At 46.4% G+C, this 19,970-nt stretch overlaps 1 protein-coding gene across 1 annotated transcript; it reads left to right on the top strand.

Moving 5' to 3' along the window:
- The first annotated feature begins 315 nt into the window (after positions 1 to 315).
- Positions 316 to 14,495, top strand: DGAT2 (diacylglycerol O-acyltransferase 2). The gene is made up of 7 exons (XM_009083805.1): positions 316 to 431; positions 1,365 to 1,472; positions 2,297 to 2,367; positions 9,386 to 9,590; positions 12,174 to 12,348; positions 13,214 to 13,416; positions 14,166 to 14,495. Exons 1-7 carry the CDS (start codon positions 428 to 430, stop codon positions 14,318 to 14,320), a joined length of 921 nt encoding a protein of 306 aa, XP_009082053.1. The 5' UTR covers positions 316 to 427; the 3' UTR covers positions 14,321 to 14,495.
- Positions 14,496 to 19,970: the final 5,475 nt, after the last annotated feature.

Here is a 19,970-nt window from a genome sequence, read left to right as displayed (position 1 = left end):
GACTCTGTGCTATCATCCTCTGGGCTTGTATGGGGTCAAGTGAACAGAGGATTGCTCAGGTGAGGAGTGAGGTTTGCCATTAATTCCCTCCAGTATTCCCAAAAGAGGGAATACTGGAGTTGGGCACCCTTCTTCCTCCAGGAGGCCCAAACTCGATGGAAATAGTAGCCTTTGACAAGCCTTGATCTAAAACCTCCTATTTTATGAGCTGGACTTGATCGTTCCTTCTGTGATTCTATTTGAAAGGAAAATACTGCTCCCTTTGCTTAGTGTGTAAATATAACTATTTTTTTTGTTGTTTTTGTCCTTAGGCACAGGATCAAATATCCTTTCTGCTCTGCAGGATTTGTTCTGGCTCTCCAAATCCAAAGTAGAGAAACAACTCCAGATCATCTCTGTGCTGCAATGGGTTCTCACTTTCCTTGTCATGGGTATGCAGCACCTTTTAGTCTAAAGCAAAACTTTTTTGGCTTGGATTCTTGAGGAATTTGAATGCAAAAATGGTAACTTTTACCTAAGAGTTAATTACTGGGTGTGCACTGCAGGAGAGCAGCCCTTGGGGAGTGTGGAGATTGTAAACCATGGGTACATACTTGGATATTCTTGACAATAAATGACTTGACTTGGCTCTAGAAAATCATAGGAGCTATGGGAAGACCGACTGATGCTTAGCTCATGTCTGTGTCTACCATACAAATAAGAGTGGAGCAATTGGAAATCCCTTCCCTGGCTCACTGATGGGAGTAACCACAGAGATTTCTTAGAAGCAACTGGTAACTGATGCAAGTGATTGCAATGGGAGTTGCTCTTGGCTTGGAGGAACCAGAGATGGGCAAGAAGTGCTTGTGCTAGACTAGTAAACCAGTAAAGACTGTCTCTGGGTTATGGGAAACCTCAGGCTGCTCTACTCTGTGCTCTCGGTGATAATTCAGCTGGAGAAAGATGCTGATGGCAGTCTCACTATTCCTTCCCAACTTAGTTTGTGCTAAGTGGCAACATCGTTTGTGGGTGGGATCCTTGGGATGGCTGGTGCAGAGCTGGTATAATGTGTGGGAGATGTGAGGAAAACCCAACCCTTGGTGTGGGCCTCGGAAATCTTGGTGCTCATTGAGTTCCTCTTGGCTGGTGAAGCAGCTGCCCTACCTGGAGATCGTATGAAGGGAAGGTTGAGGTACTCCAAAGCTCTAGGGGAAGCTGCCTCAGTGCTACATGAGGGGTTTTTAGCTAAATCCAATTGGATCAAGGATTAATGACATCAGATTGAGACTAAGACTTTAGCATAGAAGGGTTAAAAGGCGAGGGGTATAAATGTAGACCAAAACCTGATGCAACCTTGTTTTCTTGTCCTTCTTCACCCTCTGCAGGTATTGCTTGCACTTTAATCCTCATGTACATCCTGTGTACAGATTGCTGGGCAATTGCTGCTCTCTATTTAGCCTGGCTGGTATTTGACTGGAATACACCAAAGAAAGGTAAACATTACAGACCAGATCCTTGCTGTTCAAGTGTCCCTGGCTCCATATTTGGACAGAGAAGCACTTCCTTCTACTGGGTGACTTCCCTTCTTGTCTGAATCACTAGCCAAAAGCATTATTCAGTGAAGCATTCAAATGTCAGCCCTGGATATGAGCAGTGACTGCAGGTTTTGTTGATGCTGAGGGCAACACAAGATGACATTCATTAATCGCATGCCATTGCTGGCTTTTCGCAACATATTTATAGGACTCAGGTTCTTTCTGTAGGTCAGAAAGATCTCCATAAAGATTCAAGACCTTGCTATATTATCCACCTCTTGCAAGGTTCAGGTTGACATGATATGTAAGATGTGGCTACTCTTTGGAGTCAGCGTTGCTGCAAATTAAGCAGAAGACTTTATTTCAGAGAAAACCCTGTAGAAACCAGCTCTGGGAACCAGCAGTGGCAACAAGGTATGATGACAACTTCTTTTATTCCAGATTAGCACAGTTGTGCATTGCATCAAGGTGACTGAAATCATCTAGGCCTTTACCAAATGATGAATCTCAGTGTTTCTAGCCTGAATTGTCTATTGCCCAAGTACAACTCATTACCAAATCAGGTTCTACCCTGAATTTGAAGTCAGGCCTTAAGTAGCTTGAAGTATCCTGAAGTCCTGAGCATGGATGGTTTCACCTAATCTCAGTAGAGGATGCAGATGTCCCACTCAGGAATGAAAGTGCTGATTTCTGAGACAGAAGACTCTCTGGAGTCCTCTAGGCTTTTTGATGTGCAACTATGTGGAAAAAGCTCTGAAAATATGATTCTCTTTGCTCTTCAGGGGGAAGAAGGTCCAAATGGGTGAGAAACTGGGCTATATGGAGGTACTTCAGGGATTATTTTCCGATAAGAGTAAGTAAGTCTATACGTTGGGACTTAACTGTTTTAATGTCTCATTATGCCTACACTGATCTGTAGACAGGATATGGCTCAGTTGCCATTGCCTACTACTGCTTGGGGCAGCTGTGGTTAGAAAACCTGAAATGTATCACCAGTGATGTCAGTGTGATTGGCAGAAGCTGCTGCATCTCATGGGCTTATCAGACTTATTGAGGCAATCTGCCCTGGAGCAGTAAGGCTCCCTGTTCATCTCCAGCTTCTGAAGACACTGGCACAGGTTGTCCAGAGAAGCTGTGGCTGCCCCATCACTGGAAATGTTCCAGGCCTAGTTGGATGGGGCTTGGAGCAACCTGGTCTTGTGAAAGGTGTCCCTGCCCATGGAATGGGATGATCTTGAAGGTCTCTTCCAACCCAACCCAGTTTATGATTCTCTTCTGCAGCAGAGTCTTATGTTGTGTCTGACCCTAATTCTGTTCCCCTCATGAATCTAGCTCAGTTTTGGTCTCTTTTCCAGTTAGACTTCTGCCTTAGGGTGTATTGGGTAAGACTAACTGGGCCCCCTGTGCACAAAAAGCCTTTACCACTTCACAGGGAGCAGTGAAATCAGCTTTCAAGTTGCTGTTTTGGGGAAGGAGAGTTTCCATCAGGGAATAGCTTCAGTTCTCCAGCTTGTATCTTGCTCCCCACATGCTTGTATTTTTCCTGCTGGTTCAGATATGTTGCAGACAGAGGACAGCTGCCAGGCTGCTCTGGGACTGCAGAATTAGCTGAAGGACTTGGAAGGGAGCAGGGGTCAAATTCGGCTAGGAGGGAACGCGATCCTCTTTGGAAGGGCACACAGCTGAAAGGGCTATTATGTAAGGCTGTTGGCAAGTTTTATTCAGCTTGAGTGTGAGGGAGGGACCTCATTGGCTTTTGAGCTACCTATCCCCAAGGTAGTCCAGCCTCAGAAAGCAATAGGGAATCCAATTCCAGCAGTATGCCAAGGCAGCTTAGACTGGATTCCTCCTTTGCAAAGTCACCTGAACTCTCAGGGTGCCTTAATGTGCTGCTGGTGAACAAACCTCTTGTTGTACTCTTAGAAACACAGAATCATTTAGGTTGGAAAAGACCTCTAAGAGCAAGTCCAACCATTAACTCAGCACTGCCAAGTCCACCATGAAACTTGCTGCTGTTAACAGGTAATTCTTGGCAAGTTTAGGTGTACATGGAAAAATTCACTGCTCCTGCACATGCTGCAAGTCAACCTAGGAGCTAATGGAGACCTGAACTGTTCAAGATGGGTCTCAGATGTGTTGTCTTCTATTACCAAGTCCTCAAGACTAGAGAAAACCCTACTGCCTTGATATGAAGACTAAAATGGACTCAGTTCTCCTGGGGACTTGATTCCAAAGGGTCACCAGTAATGCTGGTTTGGTTTTACCACTCTTTTGATGGCATATTTATCCCTGTCTTCATGAAAATGTGCTCCACACAAGTCCTGCAGGTCAGATCCACTGTGGATATTAAAAGTTTGTCAAGTTGGGTTTTTAAAGTACATGTATAGATGAGATTGGGCAGATAAACTGAATTTATCAGCTGGTGTTAGGTCACACAGTCCATTGTGAGAACCACTTGTGGTTGTAATTCCTTTGTCACTGGGGGGGTAGAGTTGTGCAAGGTTTACAGAGCCCAGTGGTAAATGATATGCCAAGGACAGAACATGAGGGCTGACAGTTGGGGGATGACTCCTGCACCTGCTTTGGGTGCACAGCCAGCTGGCTGCAAGGTGGTTCAAAGCTGCTCCAGAGATCTTAGGGCAGTGAGGTGTTTTTCTGCACTTGGGGGACTTATCTTACAGGATGAAACAGTGAATATTATCTCTTGTAAGGAGTGGTGCCAAGGACCAGAATGTCTTGGGCTTGAATTTGCCAAGAGCATGGGAAGTCCTTGGATAGACTATTTACCTGCCCTTGGTCAAGAGGGAGACTGCTGTAGAGAGGGTCACTGTTTAAATCTTGCTGCAAAACTCACTTGGATCCTGATCTCTGTAAGCTCAGCAGGGCTTGGTTTGCCTCCCTGGCTGGTGGTTTGTTGGGGCAGTCATCTGCTGCACCTCATCCTGTGCCATGTGTCCACTGAGCACTGTGAGGGCACATCACACCAGGGACAGTCTCATTGGTGGCACTTAAAATGTTAAACTCAGCTTCTGCAGGGTTTGCACATAGAACTGTGCTGGCTGCATCCACTTCAGCACAGGTACCACCTGCAGTGGGTTATTAGCTCAGATTTAACTCATAGAATCATAGGACAGTTTGGGTTGCAAGAGACCTTAAAGATCATCTCATTCTAACCACCCTGCTATGGGCAGGAACACCTGCCATGGGGCTCCAAGCCCCATTCAACCTGGCCTTTGAACACTTTCAGGTATGGAACAGCCACAGCTTCTCTGGGCAGCCTGTAACAGTGCCTCACCACCCTCACAGGGAATAACTTCTTCCTCCTTGGCTTGCTGTAACAGAGCAGCTGCATGAGAATCAGGCTCTACTCTGTTTGCGGTGATCTCACCCAAGTCAGCAGTGCGTCCTGGCGTGAGACCCCAGGAGGACCTGATGGAGATACCAGGTCATGTTTTGTAAGACCAGGTGGATTTGGAAAGCAGCCTGAATCAGTTACTCAGCATGAGCAGTGGTTGGCCACATTCACAGGGGCTTCACACAGCTGCTCTGACAGGACTAAGCTATTTTAGGGCACTAGAAGCTTAAGTTTGTCTGCTGCTTAGTGTTTGGCTTTGCAAACAGTGCTTTAAGCTAAGCAGTGCATGGAGGCAGCTGAGGAAGCTTCCAGTGAGGTGAAGTGACAGGTGATGCTCTTGCAGGTGTGAATGTGGTGCTGGACAAGCAGTCAGATCCCAGCAGCCTCTGGAGCACATCTGCTGCTCTGAGGAACTCATGCTGGGGGTGCCATGAGTTTAAAGGTCTTGTTTAGGTAAAGAAGCTGTCACCTGAGCATGTGAACACAACTGCTCTTGATGTCCATGGACAATAGCACTCCAGACAGCAAAGTCTCAGGCCTTTGGCTCAGCTTTGTCAGGCTGGGAGCACTTCAGGTGTTTGCAGGGAAAGCTTTTCACTGGGCAGACCAGATATGGCTGCCAGAAGTGTCTTTTTGCAGTGTTTGTCTTGTACTCTGTGGCTTAGCTGACTTCCTGGCATAGCTCCTCCTTAATTGTACATGGGTTACAGAATGGAACTGGAGGGGTTTGGTACCTATGTCATAAGCTGGTTTAGTGGAAGGTATCCCTGCCCATAGCAGGGGTTTGGAATGAGTCTTTAAGTTCTCTTCCAACCCAAACCATTCTGTGATTCCATGTGTGATGTAGTATATAATACTGGGAGCCTGGAGGGGTCTTCAGGTCCTGAAGCAAGTGTGCCACTTGCTCATCCTGTTCCCACAAATAAAATTGGCAATACAGTTCTTAACACTACACTTTTTTTACACTTCACTGGTTTATTGCTTCTCTAAAGGCAGGGTTAGGTCTGTGTAAAGAAATGTGTTATTACACAGCTGGATGGACCTTTGCCCCCAGAGAAACAGGTTTGGGCTCATGCAGCAGCAGGGAACAGACTGTTAGTGCAGTGGAGTGAAGGTCCAACTTTACTCCCAGCACTAATCATCCAGCTGGGATGCAGCAGGGACATGCTGACTACCTCACTGGGGGAGCACTGAGGCTCCAAAGAGCTGTATGGGAATGGAGAAGACCTGGAAAGTGAAAGGAAAAGCCTGTTGGAGGTTCAGAACAGAGTTACAGTAGTGTTGTCGAATGACAGCTACAGCAATTCCTTAGGGCAACTCAGTGTTTGCTTGTCAAGGGGAAAGGTGCAAGGAAACTAGCAGAGAATGATCAGCCTCCTGAAGAAAGCTTCAGTCATGGAATCGTGGAATGATTTGGGTTGGAAGGGACCTTTAAAGGCACTCTAGTTCCAACCCCCCTGCCATGGGCAGGGACATCTTCAGTCTTGCTTGAGGCTAGAAATAAGTGATTACAGCACTTGAAAATTTCTACTTCTAGATTAAATTTAGGGAGAGAGGAAGGCTCTGTCTTTGATGTTGGCAGGTCAGATCCTCCCTGGGCTGAGTTTGTGCCTTAGCAGATCAAAGACCTGTACTACTTGCAGAGAAGTGCACAAACCTGTCTGGTGGCCTTAGGTTGCCCTGGCTTGACTTGGGTGGAGGAAGACATAGAATCACTAAGGTTGGGAAAGATCTCTAAAATCAAGTCCTGCTGTTCTAGTGTTTGATAATCCTTTTGGGAAAGAATTTTCCCTTGATACCTAATCTAAATTTCCCCTGAGGCTGTTTTTTCTTGTCCTGTCACTTCTTACCTGGGAGAAAAGACCAACACCCACCTGGCTTCATCCTCTGTGTTCACCTTGTGTTGTGGGACAGGTGTGGGGGGCAGTGACAGCCTGGATGGGACAAACTGAGGGACAGCACATGTCTGTGAATACCAGGCTGATTCCCAGACCTGTAAATCCCTGTTGAGAGCATTTGATTCCCACTGATTTGGTTCCCCTTCTGTCTTGCCACCGGTGAGTTGGTTCCCTGCATACCCCTTGCCCTTCTTCAGTGGTGTGGGTGGTTGTGATGGGCATTGCCAACCTTACATCTCCATAACAGGAGCTCTTGGAAAGCAAACAGTGACAAGGCTGCAGCTTGGCTGGGGCTCATATGAGGTATCCAAGCAATGGGGTCCAGTGGGATCTGGATGTCCTTGCACGTGGTGCAAAGGCTGGAGCAGGACAGCATGTGTCCTGTATGAGAGATGTGTGGCTCTGCCAAGCTCAGCATGCAGATGGCTCGTGCTCCAGAGTGGCAAGGACAAGCCCCCTGTTGCACTTTCCTTCCTTTTAAAGGAGCTGTACTTGGTGCAGGTGAAAGATGAAGCCTGGAAACCACCACCCTACTCTGACAGGAGTTTTGAGGAGGAGTGTCTGCCACTAGTCCAGCCAAGCCATGTGTGTCTGGAGTCACCAGGCTCGGAGTCAGTGAAATCAGAGAACTGTTTAGGTTGGAAAAGCCCTCTAAGGTCATCATGTCCAGCTGTTCCCCCAGTGCTGCCAAGTCCCCCACTAACCCATGTCCCCAGGTGCCACATCCATGTGGCTTTTAAATCCCTGCAAGGATGGTGAATCCACCACTGCCCTGGGCAGCCTGTTCTAGAAGTCTCTCCTATAACTGAGCAAGAGCTGACAGATGGAGGGGTTGCTTAACACAGCATGGCTTTTTGCCTCCAGTTTTTCTTGGAGAGTGGTTTTAGTCTGTAGCCTGTGATCCCTGTTTGTCCTAAGTGATCAAGGGACAGCCCTCTCACCCTGGGGAGTGAAAGCCAAGTCACCTACTAATTGGGAAAGAAGGGAAAGGGGCAGAAAGGATGACTTGATGTGATATAGGCAACAGAGCTCTAAAAAGCTGTTGCAATCACAGGCCTCTGTGTTCTCTTCCTGGAGTTCTGTGACCTCAAATCCAGAGCAAAGTGTGGAGTCAACTTGCTGAACCTGCTGCTGTGTCATGCCTGTGCCACAGCTGCTGTAAATAGCACAGGGGCTGTAGCCTCCTGTAGGGACAGCGCTGGGAACAGGGGGAGGAGGGAATCAAGTTTCTGGGCACACTATGTCGCAATGGCACTTTGATTCAACAGAACAAGCTAAGCACTTCTTGACCAAGGCAGTAGATAATACTGATATCTTAGAAATCTGAGGTTCTTCTCTGTAGAAGCTGACAGAGTGGCCTTTGCAAATACACTTGAGGGTGCAGTTCTGTAACACCTCATGCTGAAGGTGCAACTTGGAGCTCCTGAGGGATTGTAATTGGCACAAACTGGCACTGTTGCAGCCTGGAAAGAGGAGAGGTTTGGGTTAGATTTAGGAAGAAATTTTTTACTGTGAGGGTGGTGAGACACTGGCACAGGTTGCCCAGAGGAGCTGTGGCTGCCCCAACCCTGGCAGTGTGTTCAAGCCAGGTTGGATGAGGCCTTGGGCAACCTGGTCTGGTGGGAGGTGTCCCTGCCCATGGCAGGGGGTTGGGACTGGATGAGTTTTAAGGTCCCTTACAATACAAGCTATTCTATGATATGGAAAAATCTTAAATTTGATCCCTGCTTTTATGGGATGATGCAGCAGCTCTGTTTGTGCTTCCTCAGACCACGTGTGTACTGCCAGGGGAAGATGCTCTCATGCATGGGACACTGCTGCTACATATATATAGCATCACAAAAAAATCCTCTGGCAGTAGTGGTACCATGGCATGGGTTGTGCTGTGCTGGCCAAGACAGCTTTGGAGCATCCATGCTGTGCAAACTGAGAAACAAATGGTTAGGAATATTACATAACCCCAAACCAGTATGATCCTGACTCCTGGAGCATGTCCTGAAGCAATCAGAGCTTGACTGTGCATGGCTTGAGGTGTCTTGGCATGTAGGCCAGAGTAAAACCTCTTGAAAAGAGGGCTGGTTTCCAGTGCTAAACCACCCTTCTGCACATTTTTCCCACTTGGAAGGTGGCCAACAGGCACATTAAGTGGTTGGATCTGTTTTTTGAGGTATTAAGCAAACTTGCTGCTGTTATGACACTGATTTTTATGTTTTCTCCCCTTAGACTGGGATTTGAGCCACTAATGTACTGAGAGAGGGCCTGGGAGGAGGCGTAGCTGTGGCTAAAGGGCTGTGAAGAACTTGGTTGGTTTGGGTGAGAGGTGTGCAATAATACCTTAGGGAGGAGTAGAGAACACAGGCTGTACAACCCAAGCCCTACTCAGGCTTCTTGTGTCTGAAAGCAGCCTGTTCTGCTTCCTCTGCTTGGCAAACTGAACACTTAAGTGGCTGCTCTTGCCAGAGCCTCTGAAATCCAGCATAATCATGCCCCAGCTCTTAGGCTGTTCTTCCTGGTGAGAAGAGACACGAAACCTGTGGGATTTGACTTTTTTCTTCTGCCATTTTTATTCATTACCTGAAAACATCCATCTTGATCTGAGTTCTCTTTTTCTTTCCTAGCTGGTTAAAACCCACAACCTGCTGACCACCAGGAATTACATTTTTGGGTACCATCCACATGGCATCATGGGCTTGGGTGCCTTTTGTAACTTCAGCACAGAGGCCACAGGTGTCAGCCAGAAATTCCCTGGGATCAGACCATACCTTGCTACCCTAGCTGGGAACTTCAGGATGCCCATCTTGAGGGACTACTTAATGTCTGGTGGTAAGCACAAGCACAATGTGTTCCTTCTGCTCATGCTCTTGCTTCTGAGCTGTCTCCACCTCTTTGAAGCTGTGTTAGAAGCCCATGTAACCATTTCCCTTTGGTAGCATTACCCAAATGTTGCTTTTATTTAGTTGTCAAGAGAAAGCTGTGAATAAATATGAGAAATCTGGTCTGATGGAAGGTGTCTCTGCCCATTGAAGAGAGGCTGGAACTGCATTATCTTGAAGGTCCTATCCAACCCAAACCAGACTGTGATTCTATGAATTTGATTAGTTTGGACTGCAGGAACTGTCATTCATAGAATTGTGGTGTGAAGGGGTTGGAATGGACCTTAAAGGTCATCTAGTCCCATGGGCAGGGACACCTCCCACCAGACCAGGTTGCTCAAGGCCCCATGCAACCTGGCTGTGGACATTGCCAGACTTGGGCAGCCACAGCCTCCCTGGGCAACCTGTGTCAGTGTCTTACCACTCTTCTGTGTTCATCCTTAACTCAAGGATACTCTTGTCCAAAGGCATAGTAAAGATATCTGTAGTTGTGGAAGGTGGAGAAATGGAATAAAGTTGCCCTAGTTACCATTAGAAGCTACTGGAAGATGTTGCACTGCCTGAAAATGTGGAGTAACCATAGCTGTCATGTCTGTGAACTTAGTGCTGTGTTGCTTAAGTTTGCATGCAGCATTGGCCTTTCTGTCTTTTAAAACCTATCTACAGTCTACTCACTGTGACCGGCAGACAAATCTTGTGGCTGCTTCTCTCTTTTTGGAAGGAAGGTGGGAGTAGATATTAGGCTTATCACTGCTGGCTTGGCTGTCCCTGAACGTTGTGGTTAAACCAGTGGGAAATTCTGCTTCGTCTGTACTTAAGATTTAAGCAAGACTAAAAGTGTGGCAAAGTGAACTTTCTGAAAGCCATAATTTGACTCCGCTTTGCTAGGGTTTAAGGATGTTGTTACAAGGGGATTAACATCGTTTGGGAAGTGCTGGTAATTCCCTCAAGCCTTTGTTTTGTGACTGAACCACTTCAGGTGAAATCCTAACACTGTACCAACATACACAGTTGTTTTACAACTATTAACAGTTATTACAGTATTTTATAGCTTACTAGAGGTTAAGGTATATCAGTAATCCTGTAAGGCATGAGGACAGGACCATAAAATCCTATATACCCTGAATATGCTGAGCAGAATTAGCAGTTGCTACTTCTTTCTGTCTCATTGCATTTTCTGAAGGAAGGATTTGGGTGCTCAGTGCTGTGAGCAGGAGTGATCTCCTCCTGCTAAGAACTGTGAAATGGCTCTGCTGCCTGGTGTAGTCGGTGTGAGCCTTGGTGTGGAGAAGGCTAAAGGACAGAGCAGTGTGCACAGCCTGAGCCTTGCAAAGCAAACATAATTAGATGTAGCTGTGCTGAAAGAAATGGGTTGTTCATCTTCAAATCCACCTGATCTGTCTTACGCTCTGGTTCCCTCTTGCCTGGAGCTGGGATAGGTGGTGACCTGATGCCCAGATAGACATGAAGGCTTGAGGCTTGCCCTAAGGCCTCAAGGCCCATTCATCATTTAGTTCTTGGTTCAAGTAATGAATACTACAGGAGGTGCAAAATCAGCTTCTAAAATTAGTGTAATGCTGCCCTTCCTAGGACAATGACCTTAAGTACTCAGGTCAGATGTGTTGTGTGGCTGGGAATGTAAATGATGGCATCTCACTACTTCTTGGCTTCTCATGGCCAGAAATATGAGGCAGGAGCAAGGCCTGACAACAGCTGTAGGATAAAAGCACAAGTTTAAAGAGCAGAGAATCAAATTTCTTATCAATTTTAGTGCAATACAGTAAAAATTAGCTACCCTCATTGCGTGCTTTAGGGCAGGGATTGCTTCGTAAAGCTGAAAGGAAGTCCTGTCCCTTCCAGTGCAGGAATGAGGGAAAGACCTTTCCAGAGCCTTGTCTCGGAGTATGGACTTACCTAAGCTCTTTGTCCCTTTGCTATTTCTTCCCAGGATAGCAAAGGATTCGATTCTTGCCATGCAACAGCTTCGTGTTATTTCAGAAAAATAAATTGTTTTTAAAATTAGCTCCCTGTCTCAAAGGTTTGTCTGTCCTTTTTGTATCACTAAAGCATTCTCCCAAAGGACAACCCATGCCACTAGTTAATTTTGCTGAAGAATTGGTAAAATTTCGACTCTTATCCATCAAATGATCACAGCTGCTTTGCTTTCCGGGAGGAAAGAGGCAAACCATCTCCTGGTGCAACATTTACCTGGAGGGAGGATGTGACACAAACACCTTTGGCATCACCAAGTGCAAAATAAATCCTTGAAGTTTTTCAATGAGGAAATTGTGTTGAGAGCTGGCATTGGTAGAGTTTATGACCAAGTCTAGTAGAGTTTGACCCAGTCCAGGTCTGTGAACTGCTTCTTTAGTTGAGGAATAGATTGCCTGGTAGAACACACAACCCTTATGGCCACAGGGAAGTTGGACAACTCAACTTGGAATCAAGGCACAACTTATGCTACTATGGCTGGTGACTTGAGAATCATATCAGTCTTGCAGCTTGACCCTTGTGTTTTCTCCTTGATCTGCAGGTATATGTCCTGTCAACCGTGACAGCATAGACTACATCTTGTCCAAGAATGGCAGCGGCAATGCCATCATCATCGTGGTGGGAGGGGCAGCAGAGTCCCTGAACAGCACCCCAGGGAAGAGCGCTGTGACACTGAAAAACAGGAAGGGATTTGTCAAACTGGCACTGAGGCATGGGTAAGGTCCAACCTCCATGCTACAGCAGTACTGCAACCATGTGGGGGAGATGCTTTTATCTCAGCAACCTGGGTCTAAGTGAAGATGTCCCTGCTCAGTGCAGAGGAGTTGGACTAGTAGTTGGACTTTAAATGTCCCTTCCAACCCAAACCATTCTGATTCTGTCCCTTGAAGCAGCTAATACCCTTGGAGGGATTCTCCTTTCTGCAGTCCTGTTGTGTGGGTGTTTGCCCAGAGCATCAGACACATGAATGTTCTCTGACGTCTGACCCTGAGCAGGGAGAGAACAAGGGTAGGGGATCCCTGGAACAGCAGGAGGCTTCCAGGGCAAGGAGAAGCAGGTGTCAGGAACCTGCTTGGGGCATCACCTGTGCTCCCTATGTGCCTGAAATGAGATGTCCATCAAAAATAGGAGTTGAGGATATATGGAAGCATAGCCAATGCCTGACTGCACAGTGATCCATGGGCCTATAGCCAGGACAATTCTCTTGTATGTCTGAAAAGTGTATCTACTTTGTCATGTAACATGGTATGTTAAGGGGTTGAAATGAACCTTAGAGATCATCTAGTCCTGGGCAGGGACACCTCCCAGCAGAGCAGGTTGCTCAAGGCTTTATCCAACCTGGCTTTAAATGCTGCCAGGATTGGGGCAGCCACAACCTCCCTGGGCAACCTGTGCCAGTGTCTCACCACACTCACAGTAAAAAATGTGAAGTCTGGCTGACTTCTGTCAGTACCTTGTGCTGCAAAAAGTGTTCTGGGCAATAATATCAGCAACTGTACAGCACACAGCAGTGAGTGTTGGTGCTGTAGTATGGCCCACAGACCAGGAGGATGAGATCCTAACATCTTTCCCTCTTTCCAGAGCGGACTTGGTTCCTGTCTACTCCTTTGGAGAGAATGAAGTGTATAAGCAGGTGATTTTTGAGGAAGGTTCCTGGGGAAGATGGGTTCAGAAGAAGTTTCAGAAGCACATTGGCTTTGCTCCATGCATCTTTCATGGCCGTGGTTTCTTCTCCTCTAACACCTGGGGATTGGTACCTTACTCCAAGCCCATCACTACTGTTGGTAAGGTTTTGGTATAAGTGTGTGATGTGCCTCTCTAGGTAGCAACATACTTGAGTCTACGCCATACCCCATTGTGCTTTGGTCAATAACTACTTTTCCTTCTATATGAAACCTTCCAGCACTGCTGAGAATGAGCTAGAAGAGTTTCTAGAGGCTATAAGCCTTCCATCATGTTCTGCTTCCAGATAGGTTTGTAAGTGAGCTCTTTTTCTGGGGAGGGAAAAAAAGCTGTAGCTGCTATGTTCTCTGGCCTTGGACAGCTGAGGTCAGAAGCAGCCTGATCCTCGCCACACTCCTAGGACTGGCAATGGGATGCCCTCTGATAGCTGAATCTTAAATCCAGCCTAAAATTGGTGTCTGAGTCTTCCAACCCACATCCACAAGGCCTTGAGGGAAGGGGGAAATGGTCAGCTCTGCTTTTGTGGTGTGTGTAGGGGAATACACAAGAACTGACTTGTGGTTCCTGTTAATTGAGGAGCAATTTATCCGTCTGCTGTAAGCAGAAGCAAGTGGGACTTCCCAACCACCTTGTACAGTACAGGCTCTACACTGTTGCGTTTGGGTAGCTGGGGTATTGTTGCATGAGGGTCCTAGTACTGGGACAGTTGTGTTTCAGAGCCTGGTAAAACTGGGAGGAATGAGGCAAATCTCTGCTATAATGACAAGCTGTGCTGTGGCCATAGAGAATAAATCTCCAGGCTGTACAGGAGCATTCAACCTAACGTGGATTTTTCCCCTCTTTTCCTCAGTTGGAGAGCCCATCACCATCCCCAAAATTGAGAACCCATCTCAGGAGGAAGTGGACTTCTACCATAGCTTATATGTGGACTCCCTGATCAAACTGTTTGACAAATATAAGAGCAAATTTGGCCTGCCAGAGACTGAGGTCTTGGAAGTCAACTGAAGGCTCAGCAGCACCTCCTCTCAGAACCAACACATCTTCTCCAGGAGTCCAAGCTGTCATCATGTACTTGAAAGCATGTGTGGATGTATGTGTCTTTCAAAGGAAGTATTGCTAGACCACTTTAATAAAGAAAGGCTTTACTTTAGATAAATCCTATTACAAACAATTTTTTATAAAAAAGAAAAAAGCACAACTCCCCATTGCTGTGAGGATTTGGATGGGGGAAATGATTGCCTTTGTAATCTGCTATAAAATTCTGTTGGATCACCAGCAATGGATTAGAAACATTCCTATAGCTACTGTACCCACTAGCTATTTGGGGAGAGTAGGATCCATCTGGTTTTCAAGCTAAAAAGTAGCAGGTTGCTTTGCCTGCCATGGCAGTATTACAGATGTGTTGCACAAGAGCCATGTTGAGTCATGTTTATGTAGCAGAAGGGAATTCCTGCGTTGGAGAAGCCCTTTCTGGAAGCACAGTTGGGCTGTTAACCCTTTTAGTGTGGCACCTGTGGTGGATGGTGCAGGAGACAAAGGAGAAGAGTCTGGTGGACCTCAATCCATGGCATAACTTCACCACTGTGTTTTAGAAGCAGGTCTGTCCCAGGTGCTGCTTGCACAGAGGCCTGGAAATATAGGACTCCTCCCTAGCCACAAAACTCCAAGGATAAGCTCTAGGAGCAGTGGGATGGTGCAGTCATATGTTGCAGACCAGTAGGGTAGCCTATAGGAGGTAACTGCAGTGGGACTATTCATGCAAATGTTTTGGATCCCAAAAATATTTGGGGAAAGCTTAGGAGTAACTTCTGTCCAAAGATGGCTTTTAACTATTCCGTCCAGTGAATGTAAAGGAGTATTTCCCACATAGGATCTAAAGTGAGTGGCTTTTAAAAGTGTTTCTAAACTGTTTACTTGGATATTAACACTGCTTGTAGTGAGATTTCCTTCAGAGTACAATGCATTTCTGTATAAACCTGAAACATTGCACTACTTGCATGTCTGACCTGCCTTTTCAACCCTTCAGCTGAGTGGATCTTGAGCTCCAAAATGTGCCTTTCTTTCCATGCAAGAGGATGGTACTTCACATTCCTGGAATCTTGCCTCTAAAGACAAATGTTCATCTGTCATATTTGATAGATTATTGTATTATGGAGTATCAATTTTTGTACAAATTTCTAGAAATAAACTTGGGCAAAAAGAGTGGGTTGATTTGGTTCCTTTGGTGTCATAGTGGTGTGTGGTTGGGGTTGTGTTACAGCGATGTTTTGGGTGATTGCAGCTTTGCCTTGGTTTTTGTTGGGGTGGGGGGGAAGTGTTGATCTGTCCCAAAATAGACTCACAGTGGAATCACAGTCTTGAAGTGTTCAAAAATCTGTAGATGTGCTTGGGGATGTGGCAGTTACATTAATGGTTGGACTTGATCCTAAAAGTCTTTCCCAATGTTAATGATTCTGTTTTACCATCTGCACTGTCTCTGCATGGGACACTTGGGATTGTTTAAGCAAATCTTTGTGATTTAAGGGTGGGTTTTGCCTGTGAGGGTACAAGGACCTAAGGCAGCTTCCATCTATGGACCTTTACAGAATACATGCCCTATTGCTCCTTCTAAGAAATTACTTTGGGTTTTGTTGCTGCCTGGCACACGATGAGCTGGATTGCATCCCTAGTCCTTTGCTGAGGAAATCCTTCCAGCCCCTCTCAGTGCTTAAAAGGGGATTTATAGAAAAGAGTGACTTTTTACACAGGGAATAGTGATAGAATGAGAGGGGAAAGTTTTAAACTAAATAGGGGAGAGATTTAGATGAGATGTTAAGAAGAAATGATTTCCTGCGAGAGTGGTGAGACACTGGCACAGGTTGCCCAGAGAAGCTGTGGCTGCCTCACTCCTGGAAGTGTTCAAGGACATGTTGGACAGGGATTGGAGCAACCTGGGTTGGTACAAGGCCTCCCCATGGCAGGGGGCTGGAACAAGGTGAGCTTTAAGGTCCCTTCAAACTCAAACTGTTGTGTCGTTATTCTTGTCAGAGCCTTTTAGTACTGGTGGTGCAAAGTGCTCCAGAAATAGCTCACTGTGCTGTAACGTTCATGTGGGCTCTTCTAGTAACAGGAGAGGTTTTGACCTGTTGTGCTTGGGCTGGGACTGGCCTGGGAGCCATGGAAGTGCTCCATCAGTGCTGGCTGACTTCTACGGCCTCAAACTGCTCTTCCAGGTGAAAGCCAAACTTACTCTTTGCCCTTTTCAGGCTTGGCCAAGGGAGTTTGAAAGCCTCCTGCTCAGGAAGATAAACTTGGTGGTTTTGCTTCTTCCCCTTTTCCTCACCCTGAGTAGGATTGATTTGGATCTCTGTTTTCTGCTAGCACACATTAAGGTTGGAGTTTCCAGTGACTTCTCTAGAAATGCACTGCAGGAAACGCCATGAATGCTCTGCCCAAGCTACTTCGAACTGTTTGTGACAAATCACCCTTGGCACACACTGGAGGAGGTTGGTTCTTTTTTCAAGCAGGATTTTCAATTATCAAATTTGATATCAAAGCACAGCCACAGATTGCAAATCCCCCTCAAGCAGATGAGGGGTAATCTCAACAATCTCAACTAAGGCTCTGTTCCTGCAAAGGACTCTGCTAAGGCATATCCTGTGATTGTCCATACTGTAAGGTCAGAGCAGCTCTGTCCAAAACTCTTGGCTGTGCTGGAAGTCCTGGGAGTCTAAGGTGAGATGACACTGAATATTGGCCCTTTGGAGGGTCTATGAAAAGGGAATTTTTCCCTAGTCTCAGCTCTTGCCCAATGTATGAGCCCAGGATGTCTCATACAAGTTCCAACCACCCGCTTGAGCTGAGTTAATGAACAGATAAGTCCTTCCAAGATGCATTTCTACAGTTGGTTTTCCCTTCTCTTGCAAATTTTAGGTGGAGGCCACAGAGATGCTCCAGGGGCTGGAGCACCTCCTGCTCTGCAGACAGGCTGGGAGGGCTGGGGGTGTTCAGCCTGGAGAAGAGAAGGCTCCAGGGCGACCTTAGAGCCTTTGCCAGTGTCTAAAGGGGCTCCAAGAAAGCACTTTGGACAAGGGTCTGGGGGGACAGGATGAGGGGGAATGGCTTCCCACTGCCAGAGGGCAGGGCTAGATGGGATATTGGGAAGGATTGATTGGCTGTGAGGGTGGTGAGGCACTGGCACAGGTTGTTCAGAACCACTGTGGCTGCCCCATCCTTGGCAGTGTTCTAGGCCAGATTGGACAGGGTTTGAAGCAACCTGGTCTCGTGGAAGGGTGTGGAACAAGATAATCTCTAAGGTCCTTTCCAACCCAAACCAGTCTGTAATTCTGAGAGCCTGTGAATGCCACTAATAGGTGTTACAGTTACTACCTCTGACTCAGTGATGATAGACACTGGAATAGACTGCCCAGGGAAGTGCTCAAAAGGTTTGTGCATATGACTCTTGGAGACATAGTGTAGTGGTGGCCTTGGCAGTGCTGGAGATTTGATGATCTTAGAGGACTGTTCCAACCACAACGATTCTATGATTCTATGGCCTTGCTAAGTGTTGCTGGGACAGTGTCACATGCCATGTGCCATGAAAACATGAGCACAGTGTGTGGCTAGTGAAGGGAACAGAGCTGGGGAAGGGTCTGGAGGACAAGCTTGATGAGGAGGGGCTGAGGGAGCTGTGGGGGCTCAGCCTGGAGAAAAGGATGGTCAGGAGGACCTTATTGCTCTCCATAAAGAGGTGCAACCAGGTGGGGGTCAGGCTCTGCTCCCAGGGAACAAGGGACAGGATGAAAGGAAACAGCCTCAAATTGCACCAGGGAAGGTTTAGATTGGATATTAGGAAATGTTTCTTCACTGAAAGGGTGGTCAGGCATTGTCACAGGCTGCCCAGTGCAGTGGTGGCATTATTATCCCTGGAGGAATTTAACAGCTGTGTGGAGGTGGCACTTGGAGAGATGGTTAATGGTGGCCTTAGCAGTGCTGGGGAAGAGTTGGGCTTGATGATCTCTGGCATATTTTCCAGCCTTTATGATTTTATGGGCTTACTGATCTGCTTTTTCCCTCTCTGTGAAGCAGAGCAGCAATATTTTCTATGAGGGGTGGGATGTCACTAAGCCTGCTTCGAGCTCCTTGTTAATTAAAGCAGCATAAGCAGCATAATGCCATTTGTAGAGTTTACACAGGTTTTTTTTATTCAATCTGTAAGAAAACAAGGGTCTAATGGAAAGGACATGCTGCCCTCATGAGGTGCCTGTCAGTATCTTCATGATAACTACAAAAATACAAAATATTTTGTGGAAATGCCAAGTAACAGCACTGAGAAATCACTCTCCCAGACTGAAACATCCTTCTAGGAGGAGGAGGCAGAGAGCAGAAATGGGTGTATTCCCCTCTGGATAAATATTTGGTCAGTTTAGCCCAAGCAGCACTGGCACAGGGAATTTCTACAGTGCAAATCCTCAAAGCTTCATGCTGTAGAATGATTCTCCTGGAAATGGTTCTGTTTGGCAACAGCTCAGTCAAAGAGGTTTTTCCCTTTAAAGAAAAATTCAGACTATCACAAAAATCGGCATTTTTCTTCCTGATCCTGCCAGGGATTCAAGGGACCAATTTATAGAGCTGAAAGGGCAGGAAGAAACATGCTAATCCCTGAATTTTGTGGTTATCTTTTCTTCTTGTGGGTTTAGGGACTTGAGGGTGAACATGTTTTAACAGGCTGTAAGAGAAGCTTGGTGGGAATTTGAACTCCATCCGTGGTTTGATCATTTACTGGTTCCTTCCAGGTCTGATCCATCTTTGCTAGCTGATCACAGATCAGAAGGTTTTTCCCAAAATAGTTCTTGCTTTGCTCTGTGCTTTCTGTTGAGCTTTGATCGAGGTGACATAGCACAGGAGGTCCCTCCAGTTTTTGACTGAGGCAATATTAGCCTCTGTGCCAAAGTGTTACTCCCATTGTGTGATATCCAAAAAAATCTCTTATTGTGGATTCCTTAACACAAATATTGCTGTCAAATAACCTTATCCAGTTCAGGAGGAACTGGACCAACATTTATGTCTATTCTCCCGCTCTGTGATTTTGGGGGGAAAACTGGCTCAGTTCTTCAAACATTAAGTTCTCTGACTAGACTTTGCCATAGAAACCAATAAAATCATAGAATCATGGAATGATTTACGTTGGAAGGAACTCATAGATCATCTCATTCCACCCCCTGCCATGGGCAGGTACACCTTCTGCTATATGAGGTTGCTCCAAGCCTCATTCAGGGCTTCTGAATGTCTTGAGACACATCTTGCTCAATGAACTAACAGGAGGGTTTGGAAGTAGCACATATGTATGAGCATATGAGCTCATGTATGAGCAGTTGGAGGTAGTGGGTGGCAGATAACATCCCTGGAGGCTAATAACAGGGTTATTTGGAAGATTTCTTCACAGAAAGGCTTGTCCAGCATGGCACAGGCTGCCCAGGGCAGTGGTGGAGTCACCATCCCTGGAGAGATTTAAAAGTCATGTAGATGTGGCACCTGGGGACATGGTTAGTGGTGGCCTTGGCAGTGCTGGGGGAACGGCTGGACTTGATGGTCTGAGAGAGCTTTTCCAACCCAAATGATTCTGTGATTCTATCTCTTACCCAAACAAGCTGTATAACATCAGCAACAAGAGTAC

The sequence above is a fragment of the Acanthisitta chloris genome, unplaced genomic scaffold (assembly GCF_000695815.1).
Source record: "Acanthisitta chloris isolate BGI_N310 unplaced genomic scaffold, ASM69581v1 scaffold611, whole genome shotgun sequence".
Classification (NCBI taxonomy): Eukaryota; Metazoa; Chordata; class Aves; order Passeriformes; family Acanthisittidae; genus Acanthisitta; species Acanthisitta chloris.
This window is presented reverse-complemented; position numbering and strand designations above follow the sequence as displayed.

Bases quoted from the DNA above. Each gene is read 5' to 3' on its own strand.
- DGAT2 (XM_009083805.1), top strand. The intron at 9,591-12,173 runs GTAAGCACAAGC...CTTGATCTGCAG, and splicing joins GGACTACTTAATGTCTGGTG to GTATATGTCCTGTCAACCGT. The intron at 13,417-14,165 runs GTAAGGTTTTGG...TCTTTTCCTCAG, and splicing joins CAAGCCCATCACTACTGTTG to TTGGAGAGCCCATCACCATC.